We start from the raw sequence: 21,146 nt of genomic DNA, 5'->3' as shown, positions 1-21,146 counted from the left end.
TCGGTCTTCTTTAACCCAGCATAATTATTTTAAGATCCATCTACGTTGTAGCATGTATCAATAGTCCATTCTTTTTTATTACTGAGTAGTAGTCCATTGTTTGGATATACCACTGTTTATTCTTCTGACAATGCACATTTGGATAGTTTCAGTTTGGGGCTATTAAAGTAAAGGTGCTATGAACATTTATGTACAATACACATATTTTCATTTCTCTTGGGTAAATACCTAAGAATGAATGGCTAGATCATATGGTAAGTGTTATGTTTAAATTTCTAAGAAGCTGCTAAATTGTTTTCCAAAGTAGACATACCATTTTACATTCCAACTAGCAGAGCATAAGAGTTCTAGTTTCTCCACATATTCACCAAAACTTAGTACTGTCAGTCTTTTTAATTTATCCATTCTGATAGGTATGTAGTACTATCTTTTGGTTTTAATTTGTATCTCCGTACTGACTAATAATGTTGAGTTTCTTTTCATGTACTTACTGTCAAGAATACATTTTCCTTGTTAGAATCCAAAAATTTGCCCACCTTTTTATTATTGTTTTCTTATAATTGAGTTTTGAAAGTATTTTTAATATATTCTAAATACATTTCCCATGTATTCAGATACGCAATTTGCAAATAGTTTCTCCTAGACTGCGGCTTCTCTTTTCTTTCTCTTAACAGTATCTTTTGAAACAAAAGTTTTAATTTTGATAAAGTCCAACTTATCAATTTAGTAATTTTATGGATCATACTTGTGGAGTCATATCTAAGAAATCTTTGCATAACTCAAGATCACAAAGATTTTCTCTTACGTTTTTATACAGAAATCTTACAGTTTCAGGTTTTATGTTTAAGCCTAAGATCCATCTTGAGTAGCATTTGATTTTGTCTCAATATACATAAAATTAAACTTACTTAAGTGGTATCACTGAAGAAATGCATGGTGGTTAGTTAGGTGGCCAAAGTTACAATCACAGGTTGTATGATACAGAAAGACTTTGAGGATTGTTTTAAAATCCTATTTTTTTTTAGGAGCATTAGCTACACAATCAGTTTTATTTCCTTCTTGGAGAACTGGGGAAAAAACCCAGAAAAATGTGGTATACCACTAGGGGTGCAGAGAATGTCCCATGTCAGAAGGCCTGAAGAGTAGCTGTGGCCTATCCCAGGAATTTTAAAAGCCCAAGCATGTCTAGAACAAGGGAAAAGGTGAGACATGAAACTGGAGAGGTTGACAGAGATCAGATTACTGAAGACCTCATATATCATATCACAGATTTCTAATTCCAACCTAAGAATGGAACCAGAATGAAATGCAAGGTGTTACAATGGGTTAAGACATTCAGAGACCAGTTAGGAAATGTGAAACATTTCGGGCAGATGCATGAGATAATGTAAGTCACGGGTGGAGGATGCGAGTTATACCATGACCAAAGGCAAATAATGAGGAATGAGAAAGTATATTCTTGACATGGTTAAGAGAGAGCATGTGAGATTTAATGGTCAGTTAGAAGACAGAGAAAGTTGGGAAGGTCTTTAATGGTAATCAAAGGATTTCACATCATATGAATAACAGAATTAAATATTGAGCAAGTTTAAGGTTTTGTGTGCAGAAATATCAGAGAAGTTATTTAGTTTGATAGTAATATGGTCCATGGATTAAAAGAGATGAAGATGAGTTTCAAGGACATTTGGAGATAATTGCTGATAGTGAATCAAAGCAATACAAGACTGGGGTAGATTTGTGAAAATGGGAATTGAAATCACAACAAAAATCTCCTTATCTGGTTTTAAAGCCTCAAAATTTATTCATAGGCATGCATTAAACTACCTAATTTCTCAATTCTGCCTTATTTATAGATGATGGGCTCTTAGTCTCTTATGAGTCTAAAATATTATTTAGCCCTCAGTATGTTTTATATATTTTAAGTACTCTTTGTATAGCATTCTGTAATATTTGCTGTATTATGCAAATAATTTCTGACTACATTTAGCATTATTTCAGCCCATATAATTTTTATTAAGCTTAGCATTTTAACTATAAAAACCATATCCAGCCATTGATTTATACACCAGTCTGTTTAAGCATTTAATAGATTAATGGCAATAAAAAGATTAATAGTCAAATTTAACAAATTAACATCTTCATGATTACCATTATTTATCAACGAAGACAGAATGATAAGACTGATGCATGTACGTTTCCCCTTCCCTTTATGGAAAAGATTCTTAGGAAATTGAGCTCTGTGATGAAGAAAATATATTCTATGTTCTATAATTTCAGATTTGGTTTTGGCCACTTGATCCAAAAATTGTATTATAGAAATTACTATCGATTTTTCCCTCTAAATTATCTAAATTGTCTAAATTATCATTTCTATTGTTTTCAAAACCAAAAGGCTAGGGACTTCCCTGGTGGTGCAGTGGTTAAGAATCCGCCTGCCAATGCAGGGGACATGGGTTCGATCCCTGGTCTGGGAAGAAGATCCCACATGCCGCAGAGCAGCTAAGCCGGTGCGCCACAACCACTGAGCCTGCGCTCTAGAGCCCGTGGGCCAAAACTAATGAAGCCTGCACATCTAGAGCCCGTGCTCTGCAACAAGAGAAGCCACACAATAAGAGGCCCACGCGCTGCAGCGAAGAGTAGCCCCTACTCACCGCAACTAGAGAAAGCCGGTGGGCAGCAACGAAGACCCAACGCTGCCAAAATTAATTAATTAATTAATTAAAAAAAAAAAAAAGGCTACAACACATCAGTGAAATGAATACTCAGTTTCAATGAAATTATCATCACCATAGACTTAAAATTCATAAGTGACAATTCAGTAACTATAATAGATAAATATACATCCTTCGGCACACTGTGTGTGGATGCGTGTGCATGTGTGTGCGTGTGCATATATGCACGTGAGATGACTGAAGCTAGAATCCATTAAGAAATGATGCAGCATACATAAGAACCCCAGGAAGTCATTTAGGAGATCACGTGATACACAAACTTATTCAACAGAACATTGATCTGAGCATTGATTATGTCCTGGCAATATAAGAGTGATAAGAAAACACTCAACATCAGCTGCAGTAACCAGGACTTTATGCATCAGATTTCCATCACTAACCACAATATGGATTTCCACAATATGGATAAGATGGCTGGAGAAGATTTTTCTTTTCAACTTAAGTGATACTTTAATCACTTTCTTTCAAAGCTCAGGGGGCAATCTTTGGTGAAATATGTCTAAAAACCTATTCTGTTTTTTAGCATAAAATTTATCTAACTTGACTTTAATATGATTGTATTTTTATTTTTACAATTTATATAAAACAAAGTTTCACAGGCTAGTAGAGCAACACAAATATTCTAGTTGTGTTATTATTGATTCTAAATGCAGTTCATCTTTCTTCCTGGAAGTGTTTACTGAACTGATTCTTTGGAATCTAAGTTTGATTAAACCATATACCATAAGGTCAGAAAGAAAGGAAAATCAAAGAGTTCACTATTTAGGCAATACCGCTCTCCTAATCAATAAATTTCAACTGTAATTGCATACTAGAGTCACTTGGGGAATTCAACTTAAATGCTGATTTAGTTTTTCCGTAATATTATCCCACTATCAATAGTTTTCAATTCACAGGTGATTCTAATACACAGCCAGGATTGAGAACTACTGTTAGACTTAAGCCATGAATCAAAGTCTTTAACATACACAACAATGTCCCGGATAGGTCAACCTCAGTCTACCCTCAGATATTCTGATTCCATAACTCTAGGATAAGTCCAGGAATCTACCTTTTAGCTAGCAGGTCATTCTGAGATAGGTGGTCTACAGGTCAAATGAGAATTGTTGTCCTAAGTTCAAAACCAAGCTTTGTATTTTTCCAATTTCTGTTTATTAAGGTCTGTCTAGAGTACACCCCCCACCCCCCAGTATCAGAGGGGAAAAAAGACCTAGAGAGTCAGGAAGGAGAGCAAGATCAGAGGGCAGTTGACATGTGAGGGCTCCAGCACTCTCATAACTTTCACATAACCTAACGAAGAGAAATAAGAAGAGAAGAAAATACTCACGTGAGCAGAAGTTCCACCTGTGCAAGTTTTACCCACTAGGACTGTGTCCAATAAAATGTCCTAGAACCTGCACCAGAAATTACTTCTCCTAGGGAATGAAGTAAGGGGAAGACTAAAGAGAGGCCCTGTGCTCTTCCCAAAGGCCAGTGTAATTATTGTTACTACAAAAAATTTCAGTTGATTTGTTCAGGACTGTAGTAGCACATTATGAACTTTAATTCTTCATAACTTTAAATAAATTAAAATCCTAAAGGTGGCATATTTTAGGTTGTAAAATGTAAAACTTCATCCCGTAATGATTACGACATTCATCAAAATCAACCCACTCTGCTTAGAGAACCTTGAGATAGAACATTCCAGGCCAATATTTTACTGAGGTAATAAAAGTAATCCACTGCTTTACTCAGCTATTAACCATAGCCACATCCTATCGGAAAAAAAGAATTGCTCCCTCTGGGTATTCATGATGAAAAGCAAAACTGATTATTTCAATGCAAGAAAATGCCTTGGCCTGGGCCGAGACATACTAAAGGAGATACCTGGTCTGAAACAGATGCCTATAAAGAAAAGAGCGAAGAACTCAACAGTACTGTATCCCACAGTAACCACGCCCTCGCTGCCCACGGAGAGGGGCTCCCACACTCCGCGGAAGTGGACGGTCCTTCTCCACCTCCTTCCCGCAGGTGCTGCCGCCACCTGCCACAGCACCACAGAGGCCGAGCTGCGCCTCCCTCCGCGCGGCCGACGCGCACGACGCACGACGTAGACCTGTGCCTGGAACGCCCCAAGGCGCGCATGGCGCCAGCACCTGCGTCCCTCGGCAGCGCCAAAGACAACAGTGCCAGGTCCCAGGAGCCGGCCGGTGCTCCGAGGACCCAGAAGACGACGCCCACGTCCGTCAGCGAGTCCCTACCACCCTGTCCGACTCAGACCCCGGCCGCCTGCCGCTCCCGGCACCGTGGACCCAACCGAAGACGTGCAGGGCTTCGTGGTCCCTCGCCGCGACCCGCTGACAACCCCCTCAAGTCCCCCCCCGCGCTCCCGCTGCCTACCCCACCCACCATGTGCACGGTGAACACCGATATGTTGCCAGTCCCACCGCCCAGCCAGCAGGCCGGGCTAACAGAAGGCCTCGGCCGTACCCGGAAGTCCCAGGCCCACCTCAACCCCGGCGACGCCGCCCCCCAAAGCCACTCCGAAGACTGCGACCAAAACCAAGGGACTAACCGGTGGGGAGGTGAGTCAGCCACTCAGCGCCCTGAGCCAGCCCGGTGACGAGGGACGTCGGGCGCCCCCGTTCTAAAACTCCTCAATCCCGAGACGGCCACTCGAGGCCCATCCTGGTCAGCCTGTAGCGGGCCAGGTGGGTCGGCGTCCTGCCCGGCTCCCGCCCGCACCTGCAGCGACCCTGGCCTACCTGTTCCGCCGGAGCAGCGCACTCCTTGTGTACAAGGCGCTCTTCCCGTGGGTGCGTGCCTGCGCACGCACTGCTCTTATCGCGGGCCAAGGCAAGCGCAAGGAAGAGGGCATGCGCGCGCGCGCGCGCGTGGAACGTGCTTCCGGCCCTCAAGCCGCAGCGGGGCTGTAACCTCCAGGTGACCCTTTTTAAGCTTCGTATTATAGTACCAGTTAGGATACAGCCCATGTCCTAATGAAAGGGAGCTCATTATGAGATCTGAGGGTCAATGAATAAAACATGCAAGAAGAGGAGAGCAAAACGAGTGAGAAAAAAGGCCCAGCGTGGAACTCCAGAAGAGTCTAAGGAACCAGAGGCCCACTCTATTGTAATACTGTATGTGTTTGGGATGTTTATTCTAAGATGAGAGAAAGCAAATTGACAATGGCTAACAACATTATGGTATTGCTTTCAATGTTGTTTACTTTATTAATAACAAGGGCAGCACTGAACCAGCTCACACTTTCCCTACACAGTTTTTCGTTTCCATAGCGTGCCAAGTCCAAACCTGATATCCAAACAAGGTCAGAGTCACCAGACTGTGAGCTAGTGTTAGGACAAAACAAATCTTGCCAGTCTTGTTTTACCTATAAAGTACAAATAAATTCACAATAAATTTAATTTAATGATAAATTCAGAATAATAAAGACAGAAACTGAAAAACCATTTGACCATTCTTCTTCTCTAGAATCTTAAAACTAAGTATAGTATCTAATCATTTCTGCTATCTTAAATGTGTCTACTATATTGTAACTCCACCTTGTAATGAACTGAAAGAAATTTATCATGTTCTTCCTAGTGGATTCTGACTGAAGATAACCAGTCTGGAGGTAATGGTCCCAAGAGCCACTTCAAAGGACCATGGAGAGGAATAACAGATCATATCCACAGAACGCAATCATAAATCCAGGTAGGCGTAACAGAGACTACATTTTGGAGCCTGGAGAGATAGAGAAATAAAATGAGACTGCATATGTTTGTGGGAGAAGATGTAAGGAGACTTGAAAATTGTTCTATTGATGTGGCCACTGGTGGGTGTGGCAACTTAGTTTTAAACATCCTTTAAGTTAATGAGTGTGGGTGAGCCAATGTGGCTCTAAAGGACGGAAGCAGGACAGGCTCAAATTTGGATCTGAGAACTATGTGATATCCTGAGGAAATATAGTGAAAGAAGTCTAAAGAGAGAGTAACAAAAGTGTATAACAAACCACTTTGCCAAATAAGATGACTGATATGACATAATTGCCACTTGGATGGGATGAGGGGACATTTGTTTGAAAATTAGAATTTTCTCATGGCCTAGAGCGACACTTGTGAGAATGCTCTGGAGGATCATCATCTTTCAGGACCCACAGAGATAATGACAGTAATGGCTTCCACCAAGATGATGGTTTTCTCCATTCATGATACTAACCAATATGGAGAGCCCATAATCCTCAAATGATAGCTATAAGCAGCCGCAAAAAGGCTAAAGACAGTGGTAGGATAACCAGAAAACCCTGCCCAAGGAAGGTTGGTGAGTCAATAAGCAGGAAAATGGTTAGGGAGCCTTTCACTTCAAAGTTGTTTAGTTCTGATACAGCCAGCATTTTTAAGCTTAAGTAAATCACTTAAATTTAGAAGAGATAATATAGGACAGAAATAAATCTAAATGACACCCTTGGTATCCTTACTTTAAGAAAGTTATTTAATGAAAATATCTTGTGAGCTCAATACACTATTCTTCATTGAAGAAACAGGTGACAAAAAGCTTCCAAACAAAATGCAAATAAAATTGAAGGTGTAAATTTCATAGAAAGACTCTGAAGATTGTTGAGGAAATATTAACTTAGACTCTGTGCTAGGTGCTGATATCAGAAAGGTTGCAACATGAGTTAGTGGGAAATACTGTGACTTGATAATCAAACCCCTGGGCTCTGACCTATGTTTGATCTTGATGTGAGCATTCACACATTTGTGATCACAACCATTTTAAGACTCATTTGGAAAATGGAAAAATGAGAGAATCTTCTGCATAAGGTTGTGGTATTAAATGAAATAATGCATGCATAGCACTTCACACATAGTAAGTATTCAACAACACTTATTATTATTATTATTATTATTATTATTATTATTATTATTATTATTCTGGTCTTGAAGAAGCCCACAGTCTAATGAGAAGGGAGATAATTATCATGTGTAATTCAGATTACAGCTTTCAAAATCCTGCTTATTTAATGCCTATAACTTGGAAGATACTAGTCAAGGCACTGGGGATTCAGCTAAGAATGAAAAAGATAAAATCCTGTCCTCATGGAATAAGTCAGTTTGGATCCTTCAGGAGCAGATGCTGAGGCCCAATTAAGAATGAAAAGGCTAATTGTGTGTGTGTGTGTGTGTGTGTGTGTGTGTGAGTGTGAGGGCAGGGGGAGTGTGGTGTAATGCCTGTGAAATATTAATATAAAGAGAGAGGAAGCAGAACTGGCAAGAAAGCTTTCAGACTGTGGTAGAGATAGACACTCATGAAATGAAAGAGGTGAGGAAGCAGAACTGAGCAGAGAGAACATTAGACTGCGATGCAGATGTGAGAGTGTCTCAGTCCATACAGTGGGGAGTTACAGTGCGACGGGAGACTGTCAGCTAACTGCACTCCTCAGAGTTGAATATGTTCTTTCTAGAAGGGAAATCTGAGCACTGCATCTCCATGGATACCACAGTTCACTCTGTGCCGCATGGATTCACCTCTCCATACATGTGTTGAGTGGTGGCTCCTCCAGGGTGCCAGTTGAACTCTTTTTGAGCAGAAATTTGGAAGAGAGAGATTAATAGAACCAACTATAACCCCATCACTGCAGTTCTTCTTGTGGTTGCAACTGGTACGCTTTTTCTTCCTTTTCCGCTCTCCATTCTAAATTCCTCCCACCCTCAGCTACCATCTCTGCTAGTCTTAGAGGCTTATCTAGTGATGTAACTCAGACTCTCTTTCCAGGAGTCTGAGTCTGGTAATCTCCTCCTCACTCAAAATTAGATAAGGGATTGCTAAGAGGTACCGAAGTGGATCACCTGAGTTCCATATATTTTCCTCCTGCTCATCAGAGGACGGTGACCGCACTTCATATCTGCTGATCCCTGAGCACTCCAAAGGTCCACGTGGCACCAAAGCTTGTAATTCAGCAAGACCTTTGCTGTCTTTGAAGCTCAACAACTCTAAGAATTGAGTCCTAAATTTGGTTTCCAAATTTTTCTGCTCTCCCACTGATGGAGATAAGAACTTCTTGCCTTCACACTTCATTTTTTTTTAAATTTATTTTATTTTTATTTATTTTTAAATATGGCTGTGTTGGGTCTTCGTTTCTGTGCGAGGGCTTTCTCCAGTCGTGGCAAGCAGGGGCCACTCTTCATCGCAGTGCGCGGGCCTCTCACTGTTGCAGCCTCTCTTGTTGCAGAGCACAGGCTCCAGACGCGCAGGCTCAGTAGTTGTGGCTCAAGGGCCCAGTTGCTCCGCGGCATGTGGGATCTTCCCAGACCAGGGCTCGAACCCGTGTCCCCTGCATTGGCAGGCAGACGCTCAACCACTGCGCCACCAGGGAAGCCCCACACTTCATTTTAAGTCATCTGTAAACTGATTGAAATTTTTATTATCCTTTTTTCACTACGATATCATTGCAGCTTATTAACAGCCAGTCAATTTCATTGTCCTTCGATGCATTGCATCCTTCATGCTTTTCAAAAGTCTGCATCATTACACTATCCAGGGTAATCCCTTCCACTAGAATATCCTTCCTAGTCTCTACCAGTGAAAATTTTAGCAAATGGACCACCACTTTGTACAGGAACTGTGTCTCACATACCACTCAGGATGGCAACTGATGCACTCCCCAAATTCCAATCCCACTTACCACTTGCTCAGAACACTCTTAGTAGCAACCGTCAGTTTAGATCCTCTAGAAAGGAGATACTGAGATTGAGTTTGAAGTGCAGGAGGGTGGTGGTGATGATGGTGGTGGTGGTGGTGGTTGCGTTTTGGGGGAGGAGGGTGGTAACTCCTGGGAAAGATAAAGTGGGAATAACAGAATTATGCTGAGAAAAGCTTGAGACCATAATACTGATCTGACAGCTATGAAAAGAAAAAAGATAAGAGGAATGAGGAGTGCACAAGAAGAACCTCAAACTGTGATGTGGAGCTGACAAAAGCTCAGCAAACACAGTAGGGAGTTCTGGAGCAAATATTCTCTATTGAAGAAGTCCCCCACTGGGCAGAAATGTCCAGGGCCTAGTATGCCTTATGTGCTGAGGCTGGCCAGAAAGAGTATGGCCTCACCTTGAATGCTGCCGTGGATCCCTAAGGCATTGCTTTTGGATAATATTGGTGAATTGCAATCCCTACAGTTAAAAGAGAAATCCAAGCAGTTAATTGCCATGGTTACCACTTGGCGTTCATGTTCTAATGAGGGAAACTGAAAGTAAAACAAGTGAAAAAGTAGATATATACTGTGTCACATACTTTGTGTGCAATGGAGAAAGATAAAGCAAGGTGAGAAGGTTAGGGAGTGCAAGGCAGAGGAGGGGGAGTACTAGTTTATACAGGGTGATCAGGGAGTGCTTCTCTGGTAAGCTGGCATTATCCAAGGACCAGAAGGAAGAGATGGGGTGAGCTATGTGGATGTCTGAGAGAAGAGCACTGCAGTCAGAGGCAACAAAAATACAAAGGCACTGAGGCACATAATGTGCCTGCATGTTTCAGGAGCAGCAAAGAGACCAGCATAGCTAACGCAGTGTGAGGGAGGAGGGAAAATAACAAGAGACAAGTTCTCACAGGTGTTGGGATGAGACAATAGTGTATCATGTAAAATAGTGCCTTTTAAGACACAGTGATGACTTTTACCCTGAGAGACATAGAAACTTACTCAGTGTCTCCACTTGACCGTCTAATAAATACATTAAATTTAAGATGTTCAAAGCTGATTTCCTGATCTTCACCCTCCCCCAGATCTGCTCTTCCTGGAGTCTTTCTCATTTCAGTTGTCACAACACTTTCCAATTGCTCAGGCTAAAACCTTGGGATCACCCTTGACTCTCTTCTTTCCTTCATACTCCATGTACAATTCATCAGCAAATCTTGTTGAATTTTCTTCAACATATATCCTGAATATAACCACTGCACATTACAGAGACCACTGTTAACCTGGGCTACTGTAAGAATCTCTGGTCAGGTCTCCCTGTCTCCTTCTTGTTTCCTGTAGAATTTATCCTCAACACATTATCCAAAGGGATTTTTTTAAACAGTAAGTAAATCTTCGAAAGGCTCCAACGGATACCCATCTTACTCAAAGTAGAAGCCAAGGTCCTTACACAGTAGAAGCCAAGGGTCCTGAAACCCTGCCTCATACTACCACACTGACCTCATCTCCTAATTTTCTTCCTTCCCTCAATTCTGTCTAATGGCCTCTGTGATGTTCCTCCAATATTCCAGGCATCCTTCTACCTTATCTTCTCTGAAATGTCAGTTCTCTCACTTGACATGCACTTAACTAGCTCCCTAGTACCTTCAAGTATTTATTCAAATATCACCTTCCAATCAGACTTTTACATGATAACCGTGTTTAAAAGAGCAACCTGTCCCCAACTTTCAGCACTCATGATCCCACTTACACTAAGCAGTTTGTTTCCATAGCACTTACTACCCTCAACACAATAAAGAATTTTTTGTGTTTCCTATCTTGTTCACTGATGTATTCCAAACCCTTAGATCAGTGCTGCAAGAATCAGGCACATCATAGGCATTCAATAAGAATTTGTTGAAAAACATTGTATATAAATTTAGTGTGCAGTTGGGACTTCCCTGGTGGTCCAGTGGTTAAGAATCCACCTGCCAGTGCAGGGGACAGGGGTTTGATCCCTGGCCCAGGAAGATCCCACATGCCGCAGGGCAACTAAGCCCCTAGTCCGCAACTACTGAAGCCCACGTACTCTGGGGCCCACGTGCCACAACTATTGAGCCTACGTGCTGCCACTACTGAAGCCCTCATGCCTAGAGCCCCTGCTCCACAACAAGAGAAGCCACCACAATGACAAGCCCACGCACCGCAACAAAGAGTAGCCCTCATTCCCTGCAACTAAGAAAGCCTGCATGAAGCAACAAAGACCCAGCATGGCCAAATAAATAAATAAATAAATAAAATTTAGTGTGCAATAAACTTTAGTATGCAATAGAATAACAGATTATAATTTGTATGTGTTGATGTGATTAGTACATTCATTATATTAATATATTTAATTTCATTTTCTTATTAAGTAGGAGTCTGAATATATTACATGGAACCAACTTAACTTGCTCATTTTTTTAGTTTAAAAATTGTTTGATTTTTGGCAGTTGCATATGTTTCAACTTAATACTAATATTTTCCCCATATCATAAATGAATAGTATAATGAGAAAAACTGAAAATTACTAAATTGCAGAACTACACATATAGTATTAATCTCCAAATATACAGAGAACTTACGGACTTAAGGATGAGTGTCAAACTCCTAATATTTATTACAAAGGAAAGTTACTATTAAAAATAACATGCAAAAATAGAGTATAGGAAATGAGGAAAAAAGGAAGTTATTTAGGGGTAGTATTTTATAACATCCTGAGGGATATTTTTGTCTTCACACCTCTCTAATTTTACACGTTTTTTAAAAAGAAGTGAAGAATTTGGAGAGCGTTCAAACGACAACTAATTTAAGAACTAATATATTCAAAAATCTGGAAAATAGATTTACTCCAATGGCTAACAAATGGAATTATTTCCTATGAAGAGGAAAAACCTGAGGCAAAAAAACTAATAACCAATTTTAAGCAGTTTTTATATATGATACTTTAAAACTAGATATAAAGTAATATATCTGTCTAATCTTTCAAATCATGGTCTAGTTTTTTAGGTGCCAGCAGAAAACACCACTATAATAAAGAGATCTGAGATACACTGAAAATATATTTTTTTCTCACGTGTTAATCTGTATTTGAGAGGTTCAGGTCTGCTTCATTGAATCATTTCAAGTCTCAGTTTCCTGTTGCTTTGCCATCCTGTAGGGCAGGAGTCAGCGAACTACAGCCTGAGAATCAAATTCTGCCTGGCACCTACTTTTGTAAATAAAATTCTACTGGAATTCAGCTACACCCATTCATTTGTGTATTATCTATGGTTGTTTTCACACTATAACGGTAGAGTTGAGTAGTTGTGACAGAGATCAGCAAAACGTAAAATATGTACTATCTGGCCTTCTGCAGAAAAAGTTTTCCAACCCCTGCCATAGGGTGATGTCCTTGTCTATATGGTCAATGCTAGCTCACCACGAAAGCACCCACATTCTAGGCTGTGGGAAGAAGGCAAAGGACAAAGTAGAATGCAAAGGTTTCAAGAGACCAACTTGAACTTGCATATATCACTTCTCATTTAACCCATTGTCATAATTTTAGTGGGACTCAGCTAAAATATGTGTGGGTGGGTCTATTACTAAAAGGAAAAAGGTTAAGTAGATGCTGGAGAACAATGAGCAGTTTCTGCCACAAGTTATCTATGGCAAAAAGAGGGTGTGTAGGTGGAAACAAGGATGGAAAGGTTAAGCCTCTTGAAACAGCTGCCCTCTTCGTTGAATGAATGAATTTTGACAATGAGAAGCGATTCACAAAGTAGAAGCCTGCTCTGTCCAGGAACTTTATCTCTTCCTTACTTATTCCTAGTTAAATGTATTTCACCCAGGGCCTAGCAATACTAATATTTTAAAGAGCAGATCATCAGCAGAGCATTTGTTTTCCGTGACTAGAGATAAGTCTTTAATCTCTGCAGTGGTAACTTTAACCTGGTGTGTATGCTTCCCATCCAGCCTCTTCTTGTTACTCTATAGCACCTCAGTATAATTTCAAAGACACTAGTTACAGATTCAGTTGCTTCAGGAGCATTTTTACACTCCCTGACACACACATATACACACATAAACAAGATACATGCTCACCAATTTTATATTCACTTATATTTCTGAGTGCCTTATCTTAGCAAGTCTTCATATTAGGAGTCACAGGGAATGTGGAGATAGGCTCATTAACCAGAGTGAGGATCGGCAAACTAAAGTCCAAGGGCTAAATCCAGCCCACTGCCAAATATTGTAAACAAAGTTTTAGAGAACACAACCATTCTTATCATTTGTCTATGACTACTTTTATACTATAAAGGCAAAGTTGACTAGTTCAGCAGAGACTGTATGACCTATAAAAAGCCTAAATTTTTTATTATTTTTTCCATTAACAAGAAAGTTTGCCAATTTCTGAACTATGGCATTCTGGGGATCCCTTTGAACTCAGGATTTTAATTAGAATGTTAATTAAAGGTGTTAATTTGAATGTAAGTAAGAATTTCTTAACTCTAAATGTATTCAAATCATAGAATTGATTTTCTTTTACATTTCTTGAATTTTTTCCTAGAGCTTCTAAAGACAGAAAAGATGCTCATTTTATTTGGAAATATTTTCATATAATGAATAAGTTTAATGTGGAAAGGATGGGCTTTCCAATAATGTTGCTGTGTTAATTGGATATCCAATTGAAAACCAAATAAATCTTGGCCACCACCTCTGTTACTCATACCACAGAAAAAATCACTTCTAGGTTGATTAAAGTTCTAAATGTGAGAGGAAAAAAAAAAAAAGCTTTTAGATGAAAACAAAAAAGAATGTCTTCATCACTTTGGAATAGGTTAAGATTTCTTAAACATGACATAAATAGTACTATGAAGGAAAAAAATGATAATTTGGACTATATTCAAGCTAAAAACTTCCAACCAAAATCCAGAATACTGACAACACCAAATGCTGGTGAGGATATGGAGCAACAGGAACTTTCATTCATTGTTTTTGGGAATGCAAAATGGTACAGCCACTTTGGAAGACAGTTCAGTAGTTTCTTATAAAACTAAATATACTTTTAGCATACAGTCCAAGAGTCATGCTCCTTGGCATTTATCCAAAGAAGCTGAAAACTTAGCTCCACACAAAAACCTGCACATGGATGTTTGTAGCAGCTATATTCATAATTGCCAAGACTTAGAGGCAGCCAAGATGTCCTTCAGTAGGTGAATGGATAAATAAATATCCAGACACGGGAATATTACTCAGTGCAAAGAAGAAATGAGCTATAAAACTATGAAAGACATGGAGAAAACAAATGTATATTACTAAGTGAAAGAAGCCAATATGAAAAAGCTATATACTGTGTGATGCCAACTATATAACATTCTGGAAAAGACAAAACTATGGAGATAATAAAAAGATCAGTGATTGCTGGGGGGTAATGAGGGATAAATAGGCAGAACACAGAGAATTTCTAGGGCAATGAAAATACTCTGTTATAATGTTTGATATATGTTATTATACATTTATCCAAACCCATAAAATGTACAACATCAAAAGTGAATCCTAAGATAGACCTATGGACTTTGGTAATTATGATATGTCGGTATAGGTTCATCAGTTGTAAGAAATGTACCACCCTGTTGGGAGATGTTGATAATGAGGAAAGCTATTCATGTGTAGGGGCAGGATGTATATGGGAAATCTCTGTACCTTCCCTTCAGTTTTGCTGTAATCCTTAAACTGCTCTAAAAAATTTGTCTTAATAAAAATAAGTTAAAATTTATTTTCAACAAAAGACAGTCATTAAGAGTGAAAAAAAGGCCACAGAGTAGGGAGAATATATTTTTAATACATATATATGACATAGGACTCATAGCTGAATAGATATATAAATAAATAAATAATTATAAAAATTAGCAAAACAGTTGAGCAGACACTTTACTAAGGAGCCAGTACCCAATTAGCCAATAAGAAATGGTTTTCAATTTCATTTTTCATGAGGGAAATGCAAGTCAAACCCACAATGTGATACACATGCACATCTTCAGAATAGCTTGAAAATGCCAGCTATTGACAAGGATGTGAAGAAACTGGAGTTCTAGTACATCACTGGTGACAGTATAAATTGTTACAACCATTTTGGAAAATAGTTTATCAATAACTACTAAAGCTGAACATATACATAACCTATTCTACTTTAGGTATATACAAAAACAGGAATGCATAAATGTTCTCACCTAAGTTATGTACAAAAATAACCATAGCACTGCTATTTGTAATAGATAAAAACTGGAAACTACCCAAATGCCCATAGACAGTAGAAGATATATTCACACAATGAAACACTATTCCACAATGAGAATAATATACATGAATCCCATTTTAAAATGTTGAGTGAAAGACATGAAAGAGTACACAGTTTATTTTTATATAATGCTCAAAAATTGGCAAAATTAATCTTAGAAGTCAAGAATAATACTTTGGAGAGTGATACTTTGGAGAGTGTTCTGTGACATGATATAGGTACGATGTTGTGGGAGAGGTTGAAATGGTCTCAAGCCATATACTTAATATTTACCTGTTTTTACATAATCTCTAACGTCAGTGGTGCATTCTACTCCCCAATTTGGGCAGAGGTTTCATGAGTATGCTTACTTTATGAAAATTCATTAAGCTGCACATATATGACTGGTGAATTTTTAAGTATATGTATTAAACTTAAAAAAATAGTTTACCTAAAATAGAAAAATAAAATAGATGCATATACATTCTCCTAACTCTAAAATCAGCCAAGGCCACAAACCATGCATAATTTGAAATGGATTAAGAAGAGAATGCAGGCCCCTTCTCTGTGTCAGCTAAGGGAGTGTTTCTTAGACTTTTCTCCCTGCAATCATGACAAACATTTACCTTTGTTTTATTTTATCACTTTCCCAAAAATTGCCTAATGATTCTGTAAGAATAAGAGAAGGGGCATGAAGAAGGGAAGGAAGGGAAGAGTTTTAATAAATTTGGGAGAGTTAGGTATTTGCTTTACTCACTGGATACTTTTTTATCTACTTTTCTCTCCTTAACACTCTTAATCCCACGCTCCAGCCCCCTTAGCAGTTATTGCTCAAGTTATTGCTGGTCATTTGTTTTTTCTGCTTTGATTCTGAATACAAGATAATAGTACAACTCTTCTTCAACTTATGATGGGCTTACATCCAGATAAACCCATCATAAATTGAAAATATTGAAAGTCAAAGTGTGTTCAATACACCTAACCTACTGAACATCATAGTTTAGCCTAGCCTACCTTAAACATGCTCAGAATACTTACATTAGCCTACAGTTGAGCAAAATCATGTAACACAAAGCTCACTTTATAATAAAGTATTGAATATCTCATGTAATTTATTGAATACTTTACTGAAAGTGAAAAACAGAATGGCTGTATGAGTACAGAGTGGTTTTAAGTGTATGGGTTGTATACGCTCACCATAGCATGGCTGACTTGGAGCGGTGGCTTGCATGCACTGCCCAGCATTGCAAGAGCCATATCATACTGTGTATCACTAGCCAGAGAAAAGATCAAAATTCAAAATTTGAAGTACAGTTCCTACTGAATGTGTATTGCTTTTGCACCATAGTAGTCAAAAAAATCATTTAAGTCGAACCACGGTAAATCAGGGACCATCTGTATACACAAAATGTTTAATGTTTAACTGGGATGGCCAACAGAGATAAAGCAGGTAATAAACTAAGCAAAACTGTCATTTCATAATCATTTCCTGAAACATCTTGATCAAAATTTGTTGAGGGCTTATCAAACTCTTTCCAAAAAGCCTCCATGTAGGTCACTGAATAATTATAAAACATCTATAGGCCTGGAACCCAAAAGAATCAAGTTTGAATTTAATGTCCTTTAATCCTCAGTTGGGTTTTTAAAAAATGTTTCTTCTTTCAAATCTAGAAATGAAAATAATGGTTCCTTCCAGTGAAATGAACTGTTTTAAACCACAAAGTACTTTACAAATTTACTGCATTTACTATTTATATTTGCTGTGGAACCAAATATCCACAAAAACCTTTTTTTTTTTAATAATGTGGATGTTTCAAAATAAGCAAAGAAAACAATTTCACTTATTTCTGTTCTATAATTAATTATATTTATAAACAAAAAGTAGATTCAATCATGATAACTTAGATTTTAACATTTTTCTCTGATTATGTCACCATGATTAGAACCTTATAAGATAAACAAATTATTGTGGTACAAACAGAAATGTTTATCTTGGGATTTTGTGATAAAATTGAAGAGAAAGTATTTTTAAATAGTTGCTATATGCATGCCTATTAAACATTTTAATAAATTCTCTAATATTTTTATAGAGAATTTCAACCCAGTTTCAACCCAATCCTGTGTATTGGTTCCTTTAATTTTTCTACAGTTTCTTTTGTGATGTGATTGTTGAAATATTCATTCCCTTAGATAAAATCATAAAGAATTTTAGTCCAAGAAAAGTGTCTCTTAGAGTCTCATGATAGCTTCTGACATTTATTTTATTAAATTTTAAATTTAAATTTCTACCATATTTCCCTTCATTAAATGTCCTCATGTATGTTTGATGTAGAACTAGATTCTCACTAGGTGAGGTATTTATTCCGCTTATGTATGCATTTAAAAGGAAAAAATAAGTCATGAGAAACATTCAACAACTGCAAATCAACTATAAAATTTATCCAAATGCTTAACAATGTATTAAGTTAAACAAGAGTTAGAAAGAATGTTACTGCTTGTCAGAACAAAAATTAATCCTCCCATTTACTTTTTCCTTAGCCACTGTTGCAATTCCAATTCTTTTTTTATTTTTCAGTCTTCTCTTTGAGAGAAGTTTACTAAAAAACAAATAGGTAATCATAATCAAAGATCTCATTCTCATTACATCTTTCAGGAACATTAATTTTGATTCTTTTCTGCCTGAGTTATCACAATGCAAATTGGAGAGTGAAGAGTAAACACAGGCAAGAGAAAAGAAAACTAATTAAAGGACAAAAGAGCAAGAGAGAACCTAGACACAAATGGGTTAAAAAAAAAAAAAGAAGAAGAAGAAGAAGAAAGCAAAAAGAAGACTACAAGATGCTATTGCTTTAATAGTACCTGGGAGTACTCACCGGAAGGCTAGGAAAAAGAAAAGGAATTGTGCTTACCTGTTTGTTAGAAATAAGCGGTTTCTGGGAGCTGTCCAATGTACCAACTTAACCATCATAGTCACAACTTACCTTGTTAATAGGAATTGATGTCCTAGGTATTTCTCCCTTGAACCAAGGCATCTCTGTACTCATCTTTTTAGGCTATTTCTTCTAACACATCTTTAAAATGATTTTCTACCATGTTGTTCTGCCCCACCATGTCTTCTTAAAAATCCCTACACAGAATAATTAAATAAATATAGCTACTGGCAAAAAGAAAAAAAAGGAAGAAGGAAAAGTGAACCCTTCTTTGTTATATATATATATGAGATAATATGAAATCAGTAAAATTTTATTTTCGTTATCCAAATTTAAAGTCTTTTTTCATCTCAATAAAAAAAAAAAGATAACCAAAATCTCTCTTAAATAAAATGCAGAACAGTATAGTTTCTGCTCTTAAATCCTGTAGGCTGGTAATGAGGAAAACAAACCAGGTAGAAGTGTCAGGATTATTCTTTGTTCACGAATACTGATCAGCAATTTAAAATTTGGAAGACTTCTCAACAGAGGGTGAGCTGATCGACCAACTGGTTTATCAAAGGGTGAATCGCAGTTTTGAAAAGAGACTGAAGTTGTTTTGTTCGGGGGGAGGGAGAGTTTGCTTTGCCTCCCATGCTGGGATTATACAGTAAAGCACACTGGGTGGAAATATTCTGAGCTTCCCTTTTTCGTTTTATTGCCATCATAACTTTTGCCCTCTAAGTAAAATCCTTTACGTGGGTGGGAGATAGGGTTAGGAAAGGAAAGTCAAGTACCTCAATTGTTAGACTGATTACAGCAAAACAGATTTTAGAAGTCAGGGTTGGTAAAGCAAAAGGAGAGCTGTTTACGACCCAGTGGAAAGAGAAAGCCGGTTCCAACAGCGACTCTGGGGAATGCACTCTCGGCCCCCCTACCGTGCTTACTTAAGCTAATGGAAGATCTTGCCTTTCAGTAGCCGCTGCACTGGGATACCAGACAAACAGCTCCCCTCGACCCCTGGCAGACAGGGCCCCTCTTAAGGACATCATTAAAAGCACATGCAGTTGTTTCACACCCGCTGGCAGCCTAGGGTGGCAAGATTCAGAACTCCTACTCTGAAGCCAAGGAGAAGCCAGAGCGGTGGAAAACATACTTGCTTTGAAAATCCAAAGCTAAATTAAAAAACTACATGAGATAAGGAGCCTGAAGAATATTAGTTGGCTGCGAGGGTGTGGAGAGACACAAAAAGCACAGCAGGTAAGGGCTGGGAGTTGTTGCCAAGAAGGAACTGTCCCAGGTGGCACAGCGGAAAGGATCGCAGAATTGGAGGCCTGTCCCTTTGAGTCTTCCATGCGTGCTCAAGCTTGTCTTCTTCCATCAGTTTCGAGAGGAGCGACGTTGTCAGAGCCTTCCCTGTCGGTGCAACTAATCCTGTTATCAGCTTGGTTATAAATATTAATGTCCCCTGGTCCTTCGGTGATGGTGACCCATCAGATTCAGGGCTATTAGGAAGCCCATCACCAGTCTCGCCCCTCCCTTCGAGAAACCGATGAGACGCAGGGCCAAGCCGATGCGATGGCAGCCTATCCCGAGAGCTGCGTGGACGCCACCGTGCTGGAATTCGTCGCAGACCTGTCCCTAGCCTCCCCGGGGCACCCTCTTCTCTGCGACTTCGCACCCGGGGTCCCCTATGGAGACCACCAGGACCTTGTGCTCCGAGAGGAAGGACCCAGGAGTCTGGCGCGTTTTGAGGACGATCCAGAGGAAGAGGAGGGTGAAGTAGAAGAGGGGGGAAACGAGGAGGAAGAGGAGCACGGGAGAGGCGCCTCCCTGCTGGGCCGCCCCAAGAGGAAAAGAGTGATCACGTACGCCCAGCGCCAAGCCGCCAACATCCGAGAGAGGAAGCGGATGTTCAACCTCAACGAGGCCTTCGACCAGCTGCGGAGGAAGGTACCCACTTTTGCTTACGAGAAGAGGCTGTCTCGAATCGAGACCCTACGCCTGGCCATCGTCTACATTTCCTTCATGACCGAGCTCTTGGAGAGCTTCGAGAAGGAAACCGGCTGAGCCAGTGTGGGATGAAAGTGTCTGCCCCCTCCTCGCCTGGGCGCGCGCGGGTTTGGGGTGTTCGGGACCCGGCAGTGGGTGTGGCTGGAAGGCCAGGAGGGACGCTCCAAGACAGAAAGTCTGGCCTTCGGGAGCTTGGTTCTGGATTATAAAATTCCCACAGCCCTCGAGAAGCGTGGAAGCCGTAGAGTTAATATATACGCGATCGCTCTCAACGGAGTATGGGGCAGGAGCGGGCGGGGCAAGCTAGGACTGGTTAAGAAGGAGTTGGGGTAGTCGAGGCCCACGCCCCAAAGCAGCTTCTGTCAGGCGGGGGGAAGCTAATCCTCTCCGAAAAGGCAGACTTCGGGGGCTTCTATGGAGTCCCATATCTCCCTCCTTACGTGTGTGTGTGTGTGTGTGTGTGTGTGTGTTAATGTAAATATAAAAGAGGCATTCCTACTTTTTTTTTTAAGCCTCAAGAATCGGTGCTCAGCCATCCCAGGCAGGCA

General features: G+C 39.5%; 1 protein-coding gene across 1 annotated transcript; it reads left to right on the top strand.

Annotated features, from left to right (window-relative positions):
- Positions 1 to 20,163: 20,163 nt before the first annotated feature.
- FERD3L (Fer3 like bHLH transcription factor) lies at positions 20,164 to 20,655 on the top strand. Its single transcript, XM_036862850.1, has one exon. It carries the CDS (start codon positions 20,164 to 20,166, stop codon positions 20,653 to 20,655), a length of 492 nt encoding a protein of 163 aa, XP_036718745.1.
- Positions 20,656 to 21,146: the final 491 nt, after the last annotated feature.

Source organism: Balaenoptera musculus, chromosome 9 (assembly GCF_009873245.2).
Source record: "Balaenoptera musculus isolate JJ_BM4_2016_0621 chromosome 9, mBalMus1.pri.v3, whole genome shotgun sequence".
NCBI lineage: Eukaryota > Metazoa > Chordata > Mammalia > Artiodactyla > Balaenopteridae > Balaenoptera > Balaenoptera musculus.
The sequence above is the reverse complement of the archived record's forward strand: the minus strand, read 5'-3'. Positions and strand labels throughout refer to the sequence as shown.

Coding starts and splice junctions, on each gene's coding strand:
- FERD3L (XM_036862850.1), top strand. CDS start 20,164: ATGGCAGCCTATCCCGAGAGCTGCGTGGACGCCACCGTGCTGGAATTC.